At 42.9% G+C, this 20,976-nt stretch overlaps 1 protein-coding gene across 1 annotated transcript; it reads left to right on the top strand.

Moving 5' to 3' along the window:
- The first annotated feature begins 15,628 nt into the window (after window positions 1-15,628).
- Window positions 15,629-20,344, top strand: SIGLECL1 (SIGLEC family like 1). The gene is given in 6 exon segments (XM_006868364.1): window positions 15,629-15,650; window positions 16,332-16,613; window positions 16,762-16,867; window positions 19,007-19,054; window positions 19,056-19,161; window positions 20,321-20,344. Coding segments are annotated over 6 exon segments (588 nt in total).
- The last annotated feature ends 632 nt before the right edge of the window (window positions 20,345-20,976 follow it).

The raw sequence follows: 20,976 nt of genomic DNA, 5'->3' as shown, positions 1-20,976 counted from the left end.
CTTGATGGCACTTAACAACAACAAACATACATACACATAAGGAGCTCTGATAGTGTAGTGGTTACGAATCAGGCTGTAAACTGCAAGGTCAGCAGTTTGAAACTACCAGCTGTTCCACGGGAGAAAGATGAGGCTTTCTGCTCCCGTAAAGATTTACAGCCTCAGAAACCCTATACAGGGTCGGGATGATTCAGAACCGACTCCACCGCACATAACAACAACAACAACAATACATACACATGGAACTCACGAGGTAGAATACACAGAAATGAAATTGACTACATCTGTGGGAAGAAATGATGTAGAAGCTCAATATCATCAGCCAACACGAGGCCAGGAGACTACTGCAGACCAGATGCAAGTTCATGTGAGTGGAAGGGCTCATATGCAAATTCAGGTTGAAGCTGAAAAAAATTAAAACAAGTCCACAGAGCCAAAATATGATCTTGAATGTACTGTTGTTAGGCACCAACTCATAGTGACGCTATGAATATCATAATGGAACACTGCCCAGTCCTGGGCCAACCTCACAATCATTGCTACGTTTGAGCCCATTGATGCTGTGCTGATCCATCTCACTGTTTTTCCCCGACCCTTCACTTTACCAAACATGATATCCTTCTCCAGCAACTGGTCCCTCCTGACAACATGTCCGAAGTATAAGAAAAGAAATCTGGCCATCCTGGTCTCAAAGGAGCACTCTGGCTGCACATCTTCCAACACAGATCTGTCTGTTCTTTTGACAGCCCATGGTTCTTTCAATGTTCTCTTCCAACACTATAACTCAAATGCATCAATTCTTCTATGGTCTTCCTTATTCACTGTCCAACTTTCACATGCATATGAGGTTATTGAAAATGTCATGGCTTGGGTCAGGCACACCTTAGTCCTCAAACTGACATCTTTGCTCTGGAACACTTTAAATAAGTTTTGTGCAGCAGATTTGCCCAATGCATCTTGAGTATATACCATCTGAATTTAGAGATCGTCTCAAGAAGAGATTTGGTACATTAGACATTAATGATCGAATACCAGAGGAGTTAAGGGATGACATCAAGAACATCATACATGGTGAAAGCAAAAAGTCATTAAAAAGATAAGAATAAAGAAAAGTACAAAGTTGATTTCAGAACAGACTCTGAAATTTGCTCCTCAACGTAGATAAGCTAAAGTGACTGGAAGAAATAATGAAGTAAAAGAGCTGAACAGAAAATTTCAAAGGGCGGCTCAAGAAGACATAGTATTATAATGAAAAGTGCAAAGACCTGGAGTTAGAAAACCAGAAAGGAAAAACACGCTCAGCATTACTCAGGTTGAAAGAACGGAAGAGAAAATTCAAACCTCAAGTTTCAATATGAAAGGAATCTATGGGCAAAATATTGGAAGATGCAGGAAGCATCATGAGAAGATGAAAGGAACACACAGAGACACTGCATAAAAAAAGAATTGGTCGGTGTTCATTCATTCATTTCAAAAGGTACCATGTGATCAGAAACTGATGAGATTCATGGAAGAAATCCAAGTGCACTGAAGGCATCAGAAAAAAAAAAAAAAAAAGGCTTCCAGGAATTGACAGATCACAAATTGAAATGTTTTAACAAACTGGTACAGTACTGGAGGCAATTGCTTGTCTATGTCATATTTGGAAGGCAGCTACCCAGCCAACCAGGTGGAAGAGATCTATGTGTGTATCCATTCCAAATAAAGGTGGCTCAGCAGACTGCTGAGTTTCAAAGAGTATAACTTTTTTTTATTCTGTTCTAACAGCTGCCTCTTGGTTTATGTGCAGGCTCTTCATGAGAACAATCAATCAATCAGATCATCAAAACAATATTACTTGCATGTGAAAAATTAATATCACATGCAAATAAAACTTCGCTGAAGATAATTCAAAATCAATTGCAGCATCGATAGGGAGCTGCCAGAAATGTAAATCAGATTCAGAAGAGGCTGTGGAATTCGGCTGTTGTTGCTGACGTCACATGAATCTTGACTGACAGCAGAGAATATCAGAGGGATGCTTGTTGTCGTTGTTGTTGTATGGTGTCAAGCCAGTACTGACTCATAGCAACCCTGTTTAGGGTTTCCAAGAAGTGGCTGATGAGCTTAAACCGCTGACTTTGTAGTTCAAAGTGACCTTGCAGTCCAGCACATTAAGGCACAATGCCACACTAACTCCAGAGGGATGTTTACTTGTGTTTTATTGACTATGTAAAGGCATTAGACTGTGTGGAGCATAAGAAACTTTGGATAACATTGCAAAGGGTGGAAATTCCAGAATACTTCATTGTGCTCATGAAGAACTTGTACCTAGACCAAGAGGCAGCTGTTAGAACAGAACATGGGAATGGTGAATGGTTTAAAACTAGGAAAGCTGTGCATCAGAGTTGTATCCTTGCCCCATACTCATTCAGTCTGCATGCTGAGCAAATAATCTGATTGTATGAAGAAAAACGAGGCGTTGGGATTGGAAGAAGACTAATTAACAATGTGTGAAATGCAGAGGACACAACCTTGCTTGCTGGAAGTGAAGAGGATTTGAAATACTGATGAAAAGCAAACAAGACAGCCTTCAGTATGTATTGCACCCCAATGCAAAGAAAACAAAATTGTCACAACTAGACCAATAGTGTCATAATAAAAAGAGAAAAGATTGAAGTCAAATTTCGTTTTGCTTAGATCCACAAAAAACGCTCATGGAAGCAGCAGTCAAGAAACCAAACATTACATTAGAAAAATCTACTGCAAAAGACGCCCTTAAAGTGTTAAAGAGCAAAGATGTCATTTTGAGGCCTAAGGTGTGCCTGACTCAAGCCATGGTATTTTCAATTGCCTCGTGTGCATGTGAAAGTTGGACAATGAATAAGGAAGACCAGAGGAAAATCGATGTATTTGAATTATCATGTTGGCAAAGAATTATTAAAAATACCATGGACTGTTCAGACCACAAACCAAACTGTCTTGGAAGGTTACCGTCAGAATGCTTCTTAAATACGGATGGCAAAATTTCGTCTCTCGATCTTTGAACATGTTGCGGAGAGAGCTCAGTCTCAGGAGAAGGACATCACGTTTGGTAAAGTGTAGGGTCAACAAAAAAGAAGACCCTCAACAAGATGGGTTGGCACCGTGGTAACAATGGGCACAAACACTTCGATTGTGTGAATGGCACAGGACTCGGCAGAGTTTCCGACTGTGGCTGTATTTGAACCGACTTGACAGCATCTAACAACAACTGTGAGTGAATAGATATGTTTGCTAACGTTACCCACTTATGGTATTTCTGTTATTGCAGCAGTTGATAAGTAAGACACGAGCGGTGTTTTGTAGAAAAATAAGGCAGGGTTTCTTTTTTGATTTTGATTACAAACAAATCACTTTTGATTTGTCTGTAACTCTAAAAGAAACAGAGTGATCCGAGTCTAGGGTAGAGCAGTTTTCATTGGATACCAAGTTTCCATGGTACCGCCTACCTCTTCTGATTGGCTCAAGACCAGGACGAGCTGGGAGGGGAGGAGTCATATGTAATTTCAGCCTCTGATTGGTCCTGATGGCTGTGAATCAACTCCACCTACGTTCTTGATTGGCGGAAGCGGAGATGGGCGGTAACTTTCTGACAGGAGTAGACACGCATGTTGGCTTCTCTGGGAGATCGTTGGGCACGGACTTTTCCCGCTAGCACTACCCAAACTGGGCTTCCAGCGAGGCCAGGCGGCCCATCAGTCTATGTGCCCTTGGGCTAGAAGGCAGTCTTCAGGTCCGTGATGCCGCTATGACAGTTTCCAGGTCTGCGAGGCCTCCGCTAGCCCCTTGATGGAATGAGCCACTTGGTGGAACAAGGGTCAGCTCTTGGTCAGTTCTATGGTCAGGCTGCTCGTGAGAACCAGTCTACGCACTGGTCAGTTCATCAGGAACCCCTCTCCAGGTTTCTCATCCTGTCAGCCTGAAGAACAGAAAGTAGTCCATAAATGTACCAATCAGACAACCAAGTAGTATATCCGTTAGTGACGTTCTGAGTGAAACGGTTAGCTCCCTTGTAAATCAGTTAATCAGATAATCCACTCCTTTGTAGCCTTCCCTGCTAATTGGTCAATTAGCCCCCTGCTAAGTCAGTGTGCCTCAATAATTTCATGCCCCTATTAGACCCTCAGTCATTAATCAGATAGTTATCCCTTGTGTAAGTGAGTTAATCAGTTTCACTGTTAGCTATCAGTTCCCCCTAGAAAAGCCGTTTTCACTCAGCATAAATAGGTCAGTTATCCCCAAGTCAGTGGTTCCATTGGCAGCCCCCAAAAGACCTTTGTACCACTAACACCCTGCTAAAAAACAAAAACAAAAACCAATCTCCCAAGAAATATCCAGACAGAGGAGTGTTGAGGACAAAGGATATTCTGGAGCCCTTGGAAGAACAAAGGTAAAATTGAAAACAGAATCATAGACAAAAGAGTATCCAAATATAAGGGGGAGAGAAAAGACTCAGTCATTCCAGGGATGCTCTTATAAAGCCTAGCTGAGAAGAGCAAGATGAAATCAGAATTGTAGAGCTGATCGTTGTCTTTCAGGTAATAAAAGCCACTTGAGGTCCAGATGAGGAAAGGGGAACCAGAAAAAGGAAAAGTACTTGACAAAGGGCATTTGGTAATTTACTGGCTAAGTCGGAAGCAGAATCCAGATAGGGCTTACTCCAGCATCCAACATGAAGTCTTAAATCAGAGAAAGGAAAGGGAGAGATGGGCAGTACCACAAAGATGTGGGATCTGAAGGGAAAAAGCACTTCTTTACCTGGAAGCCTGGGCAACGTCTTTCTTGATAGAAGGAGAAATGGTGATCTGTTTTTACACATTGAGGTGAAGAGTTGGGGAAGAGTTCACTCCCAGTCTTGTTGGTTCCTAGTTGTAATGCCTTTAACTTGCATTTTGTGCGATGGTCAAGGCTAGTTGATGTATTTCCATATCTTATTCATGAGGAAATGTATTCTTGTTGTTGTTAAGTGCCATCGAGCCTCTTCCAACTCATAGCGAGCCTGTGCAAGGTTTTCAAGGGTCAACTGGTGGGTTTGAACTGCCAACCTTACAGTTCAAATCAACTTGTGGTCTAGTGCATTATCTTGCAACACCCACCAGGACCATTCCTACACATCAGCTTTTAAGGTAAAATGAAGAGACAGCTCTTCGAAGGAGAGAGGCTCCACAGAGCTCTGTAGAGTGGGAGGACTTGAGGTTTGAGAGGTAAAGTGAAGTATTATATCGTGCAGAATGTTGCCTTTTATTCTAAGTGAGATGGATGCCATTGGAGAGTTTTGAGCAGAGAAGGAAGAATAAAATCTTACTTAGTTATTAATAGGATCCCTCTGACTGCTGTGTGACTAGAATGTAGGGGATAGAGTAACAAGGCCAGTGAGGAGGTCATTACAGCAATCTAGGTGAGGGGACAGTGGCTTGGGCCAGGGTGGTAGCAGAAGAGTCATCAGATTGTGAATAGATTTTGATAGTAGTGTCTATAGGAATTCCTGACTGATTGGCTTTGGGGCATGAGAGAATGAAAGTTGTCAAAGAGGACTCAGGTTTTGATACATAATTTTATTTGGTTTATAGACTTTTTTTTTTTTTTAAGTTTTAGGTGATTGGGTTTTCCTCTTTGTCTGGGTGGAGGACAGTGTTTAAACTTTAATTACTAATATCTGTCTACCTTTACAGTCCTGGTGTGGCACTATAGGATAAGCACTCAATTGCCAACCACAAGGTTGCAGGTTCAACCCCACCAGCCACTCCTCAGAAACCCTATACAGGATTATTTTGAGTCAGAACCGACTCAAAGGCACTTAACAATAAACAACAGCCTTTACTATGGAAGTCCTAGTCCTATGCTATAGGATTAGCAGTGGACTGCAAGGTCAGTTTAAACTGCAAGATCAGCAGTTCAAATTCACCAGCCGCTCCACAGAAACCCTATACAGGGTCGCTAAGAGTCAGAACCGACTTGACAGGACGTAACAATAACAACAGTAACCTTTACTATACGGTCATGGTGTGGTGTGGTCAGTTAAGCACTGACCTGCTAGCCACAAGGTTAGTGATTCAAACCCACAAGCAACTTCTCAGAACCCTTATACAGGGTAGCAATGAGTCAGAACTGACTCAACAGCCTCATCTAAGGAGGGCACAGTGGCTCTATAGGATCATCACACTAGACTTCGAACCACAAAGTTGATGGTTTGAGCCCACCAGTTGCAAGAGAAAGGTGAGACTTGCTGCTCCCACAAGGATTTACAGCCTTAGGAACCCTATCTATACAGGGCTGCTATGAGTCAAAACCGACTCCACACACTTAACACACAACACACACAAACTACACATGCTGACTGACCCTGGGCAAATTACTTCCCCTACCTAGCGTTGGTGTCCTAGTATGGCGCTGTAGGGTAAGCACTGAACTGCAAGTTCAGCTTGAACTGCAAGGTCATCAGTTCAAATTAACTAATCGCCCTTGGAAAGTGTACATAGGGTTGCTATGAGTCTTAACTGGCTCAATGATGCTTAACAATAACAACAAACTAGTATTGTTGGGTAGCGTAGTGGTTACGAATCGGGCTGCGAACCTTAAGGTCAGCGGTTCGAAACTACCAGCTGCTCCGTGGGAGAAAGATGAGGCTTTCTGCCCCCCCCGTAAAGATTTACAGCCTCGGAAACCCTGTACAGGGTCGCTATGGGTCAGAATCAACTCGACAGCACTTAACAACAACAACAACAACAACAGTATTGTAAAACAGAAGTATGCAAATTAGTCCTTCTGCCAATATTGACTGGGCATGCTAAGTGAGAACCCATAAATTTACCTGAGCCCACATTTGAAATAGTGTAAGATACCTGGTAGACAAAACATGGTAAAAACCCCAGAATCTGGCTGGTTGCTTTGAATTTGTAAGACTCGTATTCCATGTCTGGGAATACTGCTTGCTTTTATCCATAAAGCTATCTGAAAGAAGTCCTGAAATCCTTAAACAAACTGAAGTTTATGGCAAAGTCCAGTGAGCCCCACCCAAAGGCAATCACTGGGATTTGGGGCCTGGAATTTTCTGTTTGAGAAAACAAACTGGATATTGGCTTTCACTGAGACTTTTCCTGTGAGGATAGATATAAAACAATCATAAGACCTGAAATCCCGTGATGTCTGGTGTAACATCAGACAAACTCTGATAGGAAAGACCGTTCCCGAAAGAGTTCCATAATAAAACAGAAATGATTTGTGCAGGAACACACTGCTGGAGAAATACAAGGAGCTCCTCCTGGCATTCAGGAGCAAGTAACTGTCTGTTTTCAAGCACCAACCTTGGAACCACATGAGAAACTCCCAGGTCCTATTACCACTTGTTGTTGTTGTTGTTAAGTGCCTTTGAGTCGGTTCCGACCCATAGCGACCCTGGATAGGGTTTCCGGGGAACGGCTGGTGAGCTTGAACCGCCAACCTTGCAGTTCAACGGCTTTGTAGTCTGGCACATTAACCCACAGTGCCACACCAGGACTCCTATTACCATAGGCACTGCCTATGAACAGCTGCCAATTGGCTAAAGAACTGGGTTTGTGGGTAGCAGTTCCAAGTTAAGGGAGTGTACCCAGCTTGTAGGACCGATGCTCTGATTGAACAAGGCACAAGCATATCATCATTTCAGTGGACTGAATTGCATGCTGACTGCTCCCTAGGTTTGGATTTTTAGTGACCCATAGGCAGTTGTTGAAGAGCTAAGATGTCAGCTTGAGGACTAAGGTGCGCCTGACCCAAGCCATGGTATTTTCAATAACCTCATATGCATGCGAAAGCTGGACAGTGGATAAGGAAGACCTTAGAAGAATTGATGCTTTTGAGTTATGGTGTTGGAGGAGAATACTAAAAGTGCTATGGGCTGCCAAAAGAACAGACAGATCTTTGTTGGAAGAAGTGCAGCCACATTGCTTCTTGGAGGCCAGGATGGCCAAACTTCGTCTCTCATACTGCGGACATATTGTAAGGAGGGACCAGTCGCTGGAGAAGGATATTATGTTTGGTAAGGGCACAGTGGCTCTTACCAAAGGGTCAGGGAAAAAGAGGAAGACCCCCAGTGAGATGGATTGGTCAAGTGGCAGCATCAATGGGCTCAAGTGTGGCAACAATTGTGAGGTTGGCCCAGGACCAGGCAGTGTTTCATTCTGTTGTGCATAAGGTTGCTATGGGTCGGTGCTGACTTGATAGCACCTAACAACAACATGGGCAGTTGACAATGGTCTGGTCATATGATTAAGAAGATCAGGAACAATTTTCTTAATCATTAAAAAATCAGGAAGTGGCATTAGGCTCAGCTTTGAAACTGATGTAGAATTTGTATGTGGGCGGAGGAGACTGCAAGAGGGAGTGCTGTGAAAAGGGAAGAAATGAGTGAAGGGAGAGGTATGAGTATATTTAAAGTCAAACTTAGAAAGGGTATTTTCTCATGAGTCTGGAAAGACAGGGCACCAGAAGACATAGGGAAGAGCACAACAAAACTGTGGCGAATCTGGTTTGCAAAGGAATGAAGTCTGTCATTTTTCTTACCAGATGTAAATGTGCCTGTCTTTTTTTTTTTGGTGGGGTAGGTAGGACTAAGGAGTGGGGATTAGGATTAGGATTTAGTGTTATGGTTAGTTCTAGAGTTAGCGTTGGAGTCCTGGTGTGGCAGCGCTGTAGGTTAATGGGCTGGACTGCAAAGTTGGTTTAAACCTCAATGTCGGCTGTTCAAGCTCACCAGCTGCTCCTTGGAAACCCGACACAGGGTCACTATGGTGTGAACCCGCCTTGACGGCACTTAAAAACAACAACAACCTTGTTGTTGCTATTAATGTACTTAGCAGTGTTAACTATACCACTGCCAAAAGAATGAACAAATCTATCTTGGAAGAAGTACGGTCAGAATGCTCCTTAGAAGCTAAGTCTTCATACTTGGAATACTCCCATGTCTGGATTCAGTCTAGGTGACACGGTCAATTTCAATTCTTGTTTGCTGTTGTTGGTTCTCTGTCCAGACACCTCCCTTTCGTATTTTTAATAAGATTGATCTGGTTTTTATAAACTTTTACTTTCTGTTTATCTGGAAATGCCCTTAATTCTCTGTCATATTTGATGGACAGTTTTTCTGAATATATGATTTTGGTAATTTTATTCTTTCAAAATTTTATATATGTCATTCCATTGTTTTCTCGGCTATAGAGTTTCTACTGAGAAATCAGAGCTTGTTGTTGTTGTTATGTGCCGTGGAGTCGGTTCCGACTCATAGCGACCCTGTACAGGGTTTCCGAGGCTATAAATCTTTACGGGAGCAGAAAGCCTCATCTTTCTCTCATGGAACAGCTGGTAGTTTAGATCTGCTGACCTTGCAGTTCGCAGCCAGATTCGTAACCACTACACTACCAGAGCTCCTTAAATCAGAGCTTAGTCTTTAAAAAATAATAATTGATTGTGAATTACAGAGCAGATCATCAGTTCTACATTCAACAAATCATGTACTTTGCTTCATTACAATGATTACAGTCCTCTCCATGTACCATCAGTTCACAGTGTTTACCTCTATTCACTTTAACTCTTGCTTTCCTCCCAGTCTCCCAACAAGTCATCTTTCCTCTGCCAACCTCCCCCTTGTTGTATATTGCCTTCTCCATCACCTAAGTTAACATGTCTACCCCTTAGTCTATGAATAATTTTCTTTCCCCTGTTCCTATGACCATCATAGATTTTTTTTTTTAATCAAGAAAACCTTTTTTTTAACTTTTTCAACAGGGATCTCTTGCAATATTTTTCCTTCTGAGACTGACTAGTTTCCTTCACTCAACATAAAATCCTCCAGGTTCATCCATGTTGTGAGGTCTTTTACAGATTCACCATCATTCTTCATTGTTGTATAGTATTACATTGTATGTATTTACAAATGTTTGTTTAACCATTCTTGTGTTAATGGGCATTTCAGCTATCTCTATCTTTTTGCTATTATGAATAGTGCTGTAGTGAACATGGTTGTGCATGTTTGTGCCATGGCTCTTATTTGTCGAGGGTATAAACCAGGTAGAGGAATTGCTGGGTCACATGGTATTCCTGTTTCTAACTTTTTGAGAAAGTACCGTACAGTTTTCCACAGTGGGTGCATCACTTTACAGTCATACGAGCAATGTAGGAGGGTCCCAGTTTCTCCACACACTGGCCAGCTTTTGTTGTTTCCTGTATTTTTTTAACTTTGCTATTAATGTTAAGCATTAATATTAATTCTTCATTGCACATACCTTTCCTAAACAACATAAAAGACGAGTATACACATGGACGTCACCAGAAGGAATACACAAATTGACTACATTTGTGGAAAGAGACAGTGGAAAAGCTCCATGTCGTCTGCCAAAATAAGTCCATGGGCAGACTGTGGAACAGACTATCAATTTCTCATATGCAAGTTTAGGCTGAAGCTGAAGAAAATTAAAACAAGTCCACAAGATCCAAAATATGACCTTGAACATATCCCACCTGATTTAAAGATCTTCTGAAGAACAGATTTGATGCATTCGACTCTAAAGATCGAATACCAGAAGAGTTATGGGATGACATCAAGATTATCATACAGGAAGAAAGCAAAAGGTCATTAAGAATACAAGAAAGAAGGAAAAGACCAAAATGGATGTCAGAAGAGATCTGAAACTTACTCTTCAGTGTAGAGATGTTAAAGCAAATGGAAGAAATGAAGGTGTACAGAAGCTAAACAGAAAATTACAAAAAGCAGCTCAAGAAAACAAAGTCAAATATTGTAATGAAATGTGCAAAGACCTGGAGCTGGAAAACCAAAAGGGAAGAGTACGCTCAGCATTTCTCAAGTTTAGGAAACTGAGAATTTTTCAAGCCTCAACTTGAAATACTGAAGGGTTCTATGGGTAAAATATTTTAGCATGCAGAAAGCATCAAAAGAAGATGGAAGGAATACACAGAGTCACTGTACCAAAAAGAAATGGTCGATGCTCAACCATTTCAAGAGGTAACAATACGATCAAGAGCCAGTGTTACAGAAGGAAGAAGTCCAAGGTATACTGAGGGCATTGTCAAAGAACAAAACACTGGAAATTGATGGAATACAAATGGAAATCTTCCAACAAAATGATATAGCACTGGAGGCACTCACTCATCTATGCCAAGAAATTTGGATGCCAACTACCTGGCCAACTGACTGGAAGGGATCCATATTTGTGCCCATTCCAAAGAGGTGACCCAGTGGAATGTGGATGTCATTGGACAGAGTGGCGGAGATGGCACAACTCAGAAATAAAACACAGACACAAGTTAGGGATCAAGGGAGACCTCTAGGATCAAGAGCCCAGCAGAACTCATGATCTCTAGGACCAAGAGCCCCAAGACATGGCGGTACTCCGTATTTATTACCCTCCAGCCTTTTCAACCCCCAGGATGCCGTACATCACTGATATCAAAGGGGTCTTTTGACATTATACAGATTAAGGAAATGTTCTTAGAGGAGAGAAAACAAGACTATAATTCAGGGTTTCGAGAGAGAACAAAGCAAGGTGCCGGTTATCACATCTGGTCATCGCGTACCAATCCGGCTTTCTGTCATGGCACTAGTATCAAGGAGTAGCTTTCTGCTTCCTTATGCCGTGGCTCAGATGTGACTCCCTTCCTCCTGTGTCTTGGTGGTCTCCAACAGACAATATCATTAATATTGCATGCAAGTAAAATTTTGCTAAACATAGTACGAAAACATCTGCAACTACTCATTGGCAGAGAAGTTCTGGAGGCTTAAGGAAGATTCAGATGAGGACATGGAATGAGGACTATCACTGCTGATGTCAGATGGATCTTGGCTGAAAACAGAGAATACCAGAAAGATGTTTTGTTTTGTTTTTTACTACTTTATTCTTTATTGATTCCTCAAAGGTTTTGATTGTGTGCTCATGACAAGCTATGGGCAACATTGCAGAGAATGAGTACTCTGGAACATTTCATTGTGTTCATGGGGAACCTGTACATAGACCAGGAGGCAGGTGTTCTAACAGAACAAGAGAACACCAAATGGTTTAAAATTTGGAAAGATATGTGCCAGGGTTGTGTTCTTTTACCATACTTACTTAGTCAATCTGTATGCTGAGCAAATAATTCAAATAACCCTATTATTATTGTAAAGGTGTCTATTTATTTCATCAGTACTATTAAAGCTTGATTTATATATTTTGAGGTTCTTTCGTTGGGGACATAAATATTGATTGTGGTTGTGTCCTCTTGTTCAATTGACCTCTTAATCACAATATAATGTGCTTCTTTGTCTCTTATGCTAGTTTCTCCCTTAAAGTCTATTTTATCACAGGGTAAAATAGTTACTCCAGCTCATACTTTCTTGTCGTTCTTAAGTGTTGTCATTTAGTCAGAATCTAGTCAGTGCTGACTCATAGCGACCTTATGCACAACAGAATGAAACACTACCCATTCCTGCGCCAACCTCACAATCACTGCTACTGCCACTGTGCCAGTCCATCTCATTGGGATTTACCTCTTTTTTGCTGACCTGTCACTTTACCTAGCATAATGTCCTTCTTCAGGGTTTGGGACCTCTTAATAATATGTCCAAACTATGGGAAGCAAAGTCTCACTATTCTAACTTCTAAGGAGCACTCTGGCTACCATTAGCACCATATTTTTTCCCATTCTTTCGGTTTTCAGTCTGCTTCTGTCTTTGTGTGTAAGATGTGCCTCTTGTAGGCAGCATACAGAAGGATCCTGTTTTCTTATCCATTCTACTACTTTATGTCTCTTGTCTGTTGCATTTGATTCATTTGTATTCAGTGTAATTATTGATAGATATGAATTGGTTGCTGTCATTTTGCTGTGTGTTTTAGCGTGTGTGGTATTGCTGGTTTCTTTGCTCCACATAATTTTCTGCACTGAGTACATTTTTGTTTTGTTTTGTTTTCATTTCTGTTGTGGCAGTGTAGGCTAATGCGTCAGACTGCAAAGTCGTTTGAACTGCAAGGTCAGTGGTTCAAGCTCACCAGTTGCTCCTTGGAAACCCTATACAGGGTCACTATGGGTCAGAATTGACTCGACAGCACTTAGCTATAACAATGTTAACTAAATCTTCCTGGTCTTCACCTTTTTTGTTTTAATGTGAAGGTGTATTCTTTTTCTTGGTGGTTATCCTGTAATTTATTATATTTTTCCTGTCTAAAGTAGTCTGTTTTATCTTTAAATCTGCTTGACTTCCTTGCCATTTGGAAGTTCTGTATCTACACTATTCCCTCTTTTTGCTTTGTAGTTGACTTCATTATAAATTGATAAATCTGGTTCCTGTTTTCACTCTTGTAGGTTTGTTTTACTTTAAATACTTATATACCTGAATTCCTGATGTGGCTATGTAGGGTGGGCACTGGACCACAGTGGCGGTGAACCACAAGGTGGTGATTCAAACTCACTAGCCACTTCTTGGAAACCCTGTACAGGGTCGCTATGGGTCAGAACAGGCATGACGGCACTTAACAACAACAACAATGGTTAATGACAGTGAACATGTCTTCATATATTTGTGGCTGCCTGGAAGTCTTCCTTGGTGAAGTGTCTGCTCATGTCCAATGGGTTGTTGGTCTTTTTCTTGTATAGGTTTTGTAGTTTCCTATACATTTTTACGGCTGTTTTGTTTGTTTGTTTGTTCATTTTTGTTTCTTCCTGTCCTGGAATTCAAATCACATATGAATTATTCTTCTTAATTGTTGTTTGCTTTAGTGGTTCTGACTCTTAGCAACACTGTATGGGGTTTCTGAGGCTGTGTATCTTTGCTGGAACAACAACAACAACAAAAAACCCTCCTCTTTCTCCCGTGGGAGAGGCTGGTGGGCTCAATCCTCTGACCTTGTGATTCGTAGACCAGTGCTTATCCTACAGAGCCATCATGCTCCACTCCAACATTCCCCAAAATGATGTTGTTGTTAAGTGCCATCGAGTTAGTTCCGACTCACAGAGAACATGTGCATCACAGAATGAAATGCTGCCCCATCCGACGCCATTCTCACAACCATTGTTACACTTGAGCCCATTGCTGTGGCCACAGTGCCAATCCTCTTCACAGTGTCCCACATAAATCTTAGGCTTTCTTTAGATTCTTTTGTTCTTTTTGCCGATTGTTCCTCTAACAGATAAATATTAGGAGATTTTTCTTCAAGTTTAGTAATCCGGCCTTCCATTGCTTCAATTGTGCTCCTTTGTCCTTTTACTATTTTCTGCTTCTGAAGTCTTGTTAATCTGTGTTTCTGATTGCTGTTTTTGTATGCCCCCCTCCTTGTTTGTTTGTTTGTTTGTTTTTATTTTGTCAGCTTGTTTCCTGAATTCTTCTAAACTTTTGTCTATGTTTTCCTTGATTTTACCTATAGTTTTTGTTTTGTTTTGTTTTCATCATTTTTTTCAATTTGTTGAAGTTGCCTAGTTAGCATTCGACTTAAATTCCTTTTCAGGTAGCTCTAGTACTGTTTCTGACTTTATACTTTCTGACTCTGTCTTTAGGTCACTTATTTGAAGCACTCTGTCTTGTCTCCTTCTGTAAGCTGAAATTGTCAGTTTTCCCTGAGACGTGGTGGTGCCGTATTAATAGCTGACTGCTGCTGATTGTGATTGGTGTGATCTCAGGCACTCGCCACCTGTGTCCTGGTGGTTGTGATAGAGAGTGAAAGTGTGAATTCAGTCCGTTCTCTGTTCACTGTTTGTGTAGTATAGTCCAGGGCGGGTTCACACACCTCCAGAAACAGGGACATGTGCACGGCACCTGACCCCAGGTAGAGCAGAGAATGTGCAGGAGCGGGTGCCACTGGCTTCTGGGTTGACAAAGGCAGGAACTGACCAGACCCCCAGCTACCTGGAGGGCAGGGGAACAAGGGAGAATCGCACTTCCTTGCTGCCAACCTGCAGGTGCATCCTGTGTTCACAGGCCACTGTACTAACAGCCACTTGCAAAAACTCAAAATGTCCTCAGCATGCCATGCCACACCAGCCCACAGTCCACCTCTTCTCCTCGCTCACTGCTCTTGTTCAACTTCCTCTCCCAGTTGGCACTCAGTCCACCTCTCTGTCGTATCTGCTGATGCCCAGGTTTCCAGGATCACCATCTGTATATTTCCCTAGGTCTCCCCTATCTGTGTTACAGAGGGTCTGCTCAGGGCTCTGCTGACTGACCCCACTCCCTGCCTGTCCTTATCGTGTTTCCCAACCTTCTCTTCACTCTGTCTTTTTCTTGTCATCATTCACATGCACCCCCTGAAGCATGGCATTCTTTCCAGACCACCACACCTCTCTCATCCCTCCCCCACCAGGCCTGGAGACATGGCACTGGGGTCTCACAGATGACTCCAGGGATTGCTGTCCTGTCCCTAGAAACTCTAGGGCATCTTCCCCCATGTAATTAATTCCTGCCTCTCAAGATGAATAGGCATTAAGGATGAGGCAAGGGGGGGGGGTGGAGCCCCTGGCTTGCTAAGAATACTTACACCTTCTCTTTCAGTTACCCATAATCTCATCCTTTTTGGACATATGGTTCTGGAATCACACCAGCAGAGTAAAAAACCTGGACCCCTCCTGTTCCTGAGAACCTCCGCTGCTCAGGATGACGCAGCCAAAGAAGCTGGGTGAGTCTGATGAATAGCTGTTCTGAAGGAGCCTGAGGAACCAAGGCTCCAGGGCCAAGCATAGGATAAACATGCTTAGGGTCATGCTTCCATGGGACATGCCAGTTAATTGGTTTAATAACATGTAGTGCCTCTGTTCAACTTCCTAGTTTTATACATAATGCCTGGGGTTGGGGAGGGGTATCTTAAAAGCTTGAAATCAGTCATCCAAGGCACAACAATTTGTCTCTGACTTCCTGAAACAACAGGGAAGGAAAGATAGTTAGGAATTAGAGAAGGCTATTGTGGCGTAGTGGTTACAAATCGGGCTGTTATTCTCACGGTCAGCAGTGGAAACTACCAGCTGTTCCGTGGGAGAAAGATGAGGCTGTACGCTCCCGTAAAGATTTACAGCCTCGGAAACCCTGTACAGGGTCGCTATGAGTCAGAACCGACTCCACAGCACATAACAACAACAACAACAAGCCTTAGAGGCAAGTAAGAGATCACAGGCAGTGTAGAAATTTTACTCCCCATCAGTCTGAAAAGCCCAGTGTTCAGATTCAGACCCACTGAGGAGAGAGAATGAAGGAGATCCAGGTGCTCTGGGCCTCTAAAAAGTCTTTCTGAAGCTCCTTGTGAATAGGGAGAAGAGTGGCTCATGGGAAATGAATACTGACTCCTAACCCTACCTCCCCCTAGTGCCTGTCAAGCTGCTCAATTCTTCATGTTCCTTGAAGACACCGCTGCAGTGCAGTTGTTCCTTCCATGGGATCCCCACACCCTCTGTGAAGTGGTGGGTGGGAAATGTCCCTGTGCGTGTGAACAACATGGATGACAACCTCCAGGTGACTTCCACCATTCATGGTCCCTGGGCCAACAGCACCATCAGCTTGACCAAGAAGCCACAAACAGGAACAAGCCTTAGTTGTAGGGCAAGGAACAGAAATGCAAACTATGGTTTGAGCTTCCTACTGTTGTCAGGTGAGGATAGAGGGGGCTTGATAACTGGGTGAGAAAGGTAAGGGAGGGGGTTGGGGGTAGACCCTGGACCTAGAGGAGGAGCAGTGTTTGGACCCTGGTGCTAAGGTCTTGGGAAGAAAAGCCTTTCTGACATCCTCTTTTCTTCCAGAAGAAAATCAGCCTGCTCCCCAGCAGTCCATGACAAGCCTGCTCCACGGCGTTCTGTATGGAGTCATCGCAACCACGTTGGTCTTCCTCTGCCTCATCCCCCTCATGTAAGTGACTAAATGTAATTCACTAGCGAGCTTCTCCCAAAGCCTGCTACCTGGAAGGTCCTGGCTGTGATGGTGATAAACAGAGGGAAAACACAGAACCCCAGCCCTGCAGGAGTTCCGTATCCAGCAAGGGAAAATCCCAAGTCCGCTCATCACAATCCAAGACCATCAGAATTATAAATCACGCCAGTTAACCATTGAGTAGTCAGTTCTGACTTTTGGCGACCCCATGTGTTTCAGAGTAAAACTGTGCCCCTCGGGGTTTTCCACGGCTGTGATCTTTCACAAGTAGATCATCAGTTTATTTCTTCCAAGGACCCTCTGACTATACTGAGCAATAAATAAACCAGGCCCATGGGGATAAACGAAGGAACGGAAGCCCCGAAGAAACCAGCAAAGCATCCCCAAAGTGCTGTCTGCGATGGACCTGGAAGGCTAAGAACTCTTTGGCTTGAAAGTCTGTATTCAGAAGCCCAGAGATATATTTGATGAATTCCCAGTGTCTTTGTATAATTGGAACTAAGGCATGTTGAAAAGGATATAGATAATGGCTAAAAACAAGACTGGAAAAAAAGTCTTTGGTGTTAACCCACAAAGACCCTTGGAGCTTGGCTAAAGGTATTGGCGAGAAGCCTTGAAAGGAAAGAAAAGAGTTACCAGAGGTCGGGCCAGAGATTCAAACAGGAGAACCCTCGGCCAATCCAAACCGCAGGGACTTCATCTTCAACTGGGAGCCACAGCAGGAGAGTTCAGCTGGGACAAAACAGTGTCTATTTGAGGTTGACACAGACTAGAAAGTGAGAGCCAGGAGGCCAGAAGCCAAGCAGAAAGCTGGTGCTGCGAGCAAAGCAGGAAAGGTCCAAGCCTGCCCAAGCTGGGGCGATTGAACAAGGGCAATGGGAGGGTTAGGCCCCTGGGACTCACTGACCATCTAAAGAGAAAGAAAAAGGAACAACACGGAAGGGCAAGTTGAAGAGCTCTTTTCAAAGTATCATCAGCTGAACTTGAAGACCTGTAATCTTTTCACAGTTTGCAAAACATAGTCTCAGATGAGGTAGCCTCATCTGAGTCCCACGACCTGATAAGCCAGGTGTTCCCATGAAAGGATCCCTGGTAGCAGTTAGTGGGTTTAAACCAACAGCGTTGTGGTTGGTTAGCAGTCTAGTGCTTATCCTACAGTGCCTTACCAAGACTCTACCAGGAAACATAGAATCTTCCAATACCTGCTTTGCTATGTATCCCCTTCTGCATAGTACATCATTAACACGCTGTGGTAAATTTCTAAACACTAATTGTAACAACTATAATTTGTACATACTGATCAAAATTTTCCTACACCAGCTTGTCATGATCTACATTTTGTAAAGAATGTAACATTATTAAGACATTGACTTAAAAAAATAATTTTAAAGGGAGCTCTGGGCACACAATGGTGTTGAGCACTGGACTGCTAACTGAAAGGTTGAGAGCTTGAACCCATCAACCATTCCACTGGAGAAAGATTTGTTGATCTGCTTCTGTAATTATTGTTGTTGTTGTGAAGTGCTGTGGAGTCGATTCCGACCCATAACGACCCGATATAGGGTTTCCAAGGAGCAGCTGGTGAGTTTGAACCACCGACCTTGCAGTTCAAACGACTTTGTAGTCTGGCGCATTAACCCACAGCGCCACACCAGGACTCATTCTGTAATGATTGTTGTTATTATGTGCTGTGGAGTCGGTTCCGACTCATAGCGACCCTGTACAGGGTTTCTGAGGCTATAAATCTTTACAGGAACAGAAAGCCTCATCTTTCTGCTGCGGAACAGCTGGTAGTTTCCAACTGCTGACCCTGAGGTTCACAGCCCAATTCGTAACCACTACGCAACCAGAGCCTCGAAAGCACTGTGGAGCCATTCCAATCTGTCCAATAAAGTCACTGTCGACTTGACTGCAGTGAATTTGGTTTCTTTGGTTTGGTTCCCATTTTACAGCATGTGTGACCGGCCCCTGGAAACGTTATATGACTCTTCCTAGATAACATGGCTAGCTGTCATTGTTGTGAAGGCTCTAAACCAAGACTTCGGGTCATAATTAGGGCTCATTTGGGAGTCCAGGGAGGCAGAGAACCAGAACTGATAAGGTGGTTCATTTCCTTAGAGTGAAGCATATCAGGAAGAAATGGGCAAAGAGAATCGCAAAGGTCAAAGAAAAAGCACCCTCAAGTCCTAATACACCAAAAACCCGTGACGTCTCTGAAGCCAGAAGACCCAGAAAAATCCATAACCGTCCCATCTTCTGACACTTGGACATTGGTAAATACCCATTGTGTCTGGAATCGAGTCTGCCAGTCAGAATGATAATAAAATGACCCATGGGGAGAGGCATAAAGAAATTAATCTCCTCAATCCTATAGAATGCCAGAATGTGCTCTTATAGATGAGGCTAAGGGCTAAGGGAGGGAAGAAGGAGAAAAATCAATAGCATTAATTAACAGGGTTATCAGAAATGAGACAATTACGCACAAATGCCAGCACACCGCCGAGTCTCCATTCAGAAGAGGGTGTGAGTATCCCCAACAGTAGTTATAGCATTGAAGTAGAAACAAAGGGTTTGGTCTCAGCTGTCAGCACAGTCTGGAGATGCCATAAGCCCAAGTCAACACGAAGTGATTAGAAACTAGGTGAATCCCTGGATTGCTAGGGTTATGGTTGCCAGCGGAGGAAGGATTAGAACCTGCCTGGAGAAGTCAGGTAAAACTTGCCAGAGGAGTCCTGGGAAAAGTTAGGTGGTTCCTGATACTGGGGGGACATAGGGAGGACCAGCAAGAAAAGACAGGGTTTCAGGTTCAAACCATGAAACTGCAAGGAAAGGGTTAGCCAATGTCTGCTCCAATTGGCCTTAATTCTTTGCTTACATAGGTAGGTGTCCTTTTCAGATCTGGTTACCTCACCTCTAGACTTGTTCCAATATTCTTTATTCTTTGCCCATCTCTTCAGAAAAACAAGATAAACTGGAGTCGATGAAGGCTGTGGAAACATCATACCTGGACTTCTTATCCTTGAAATGACAAAGTCTACAAAGTCCTTTGCGTCTAAAGCCCCCAGAAGCTCTAGAGTCTTTATTTAACATTGAGGCCTCTAGAGTCTCTTCAGCTCAAAAAGACCTCTCAAGCTTCATCCCTCCCTCACACTGGCTGTCCACTGAACAGAAATTACTGGTGGACCTGACCTTAGGACCTTTGAGAGAGAGCAAACTCTATGATTTGTTATTTGGGTTAGCTGTAAGAAACCTGTCCCACCCTATCTCAAGGATGGTGTCAAAGGAAGTAAAAATAAATGTGGGACTATGAAATAGACCATTGAGGAGATCTTTTTTTGAGTCCCTACACTCTGCCCATACCTGCGATATACTGTAGATACGAAAGCACCAGACTTCCTGCCCACCTCTAAACTTCAGTATCCTCACCTGAAGTGTACCTGGGTGAAAAACAAGTGAGAAATGGCATCCAGAGATGAAACTTGGCAGATGAAAAAAAGCAATGAAGATAGCCTTGAAAGTCAATATCAGTCATTGCAGCTTTATCTTGTAGGACCTTATCCTGACTTCCCTAGTGTATACATTCTATGAGAACAAAGACCATGGGTGTTTTGTCCTCTACTTGTATCACCAGCAAGTAGAATGTTGTTGTTGTTAAGTGCAATGGAGTCAGATCCTACTCATATTGACCCTGTGTAGGATTTCCAAGGCTTTAAATCTTCATGGGACCAAAGAGTTACATCTTTCTCCTGCACTAGAATAGTACCTTAGATAGATAGATAGATAGATAGATAGATAGATAGATAGATAGATAGATAGATAGATAGACAGACAGATAGATAGATAGATACATAAATAGATACATAGATAGATAGATAGATGGTGCTTTTGTGCCGTGGAGTAGGTTCTGACTCATAGTGACCCTATATAGGGTTTCCGAGACTGTAAATCTTTATAGGATCAGAAAGCCTCATGGAACCACTGGTAGTTTCGAACTGCTGACCTTGAGCTTAGCAGCCCAATTCATAACTATTATGCTACCAGAGCTCCTTACATAGATAGATAGATATGATGGATGGATGGATGGGTGG

Source organism: Chrysochloris asiatica, unplaced genomic scaffold (assembly GCF_000296735.1).
Source record: "Chrysochloris asiatica unplaced genomic scaffold, ChrAsi1.0 scaffold00116, whole genome shotgun sequence".
Taxonomy (NCBI): Eukaryota; Metazoa; Chordata; class Mammalia; order Afrosoricida; family Chrysochloridae; genus Chrysochloris; species Chrysochloris asiatica.
The sequence above is the reverse complement of the archived record's forward strand: the minus strand, read 5'-3'. Positions and strand labels throughout refer to the sequence as shown.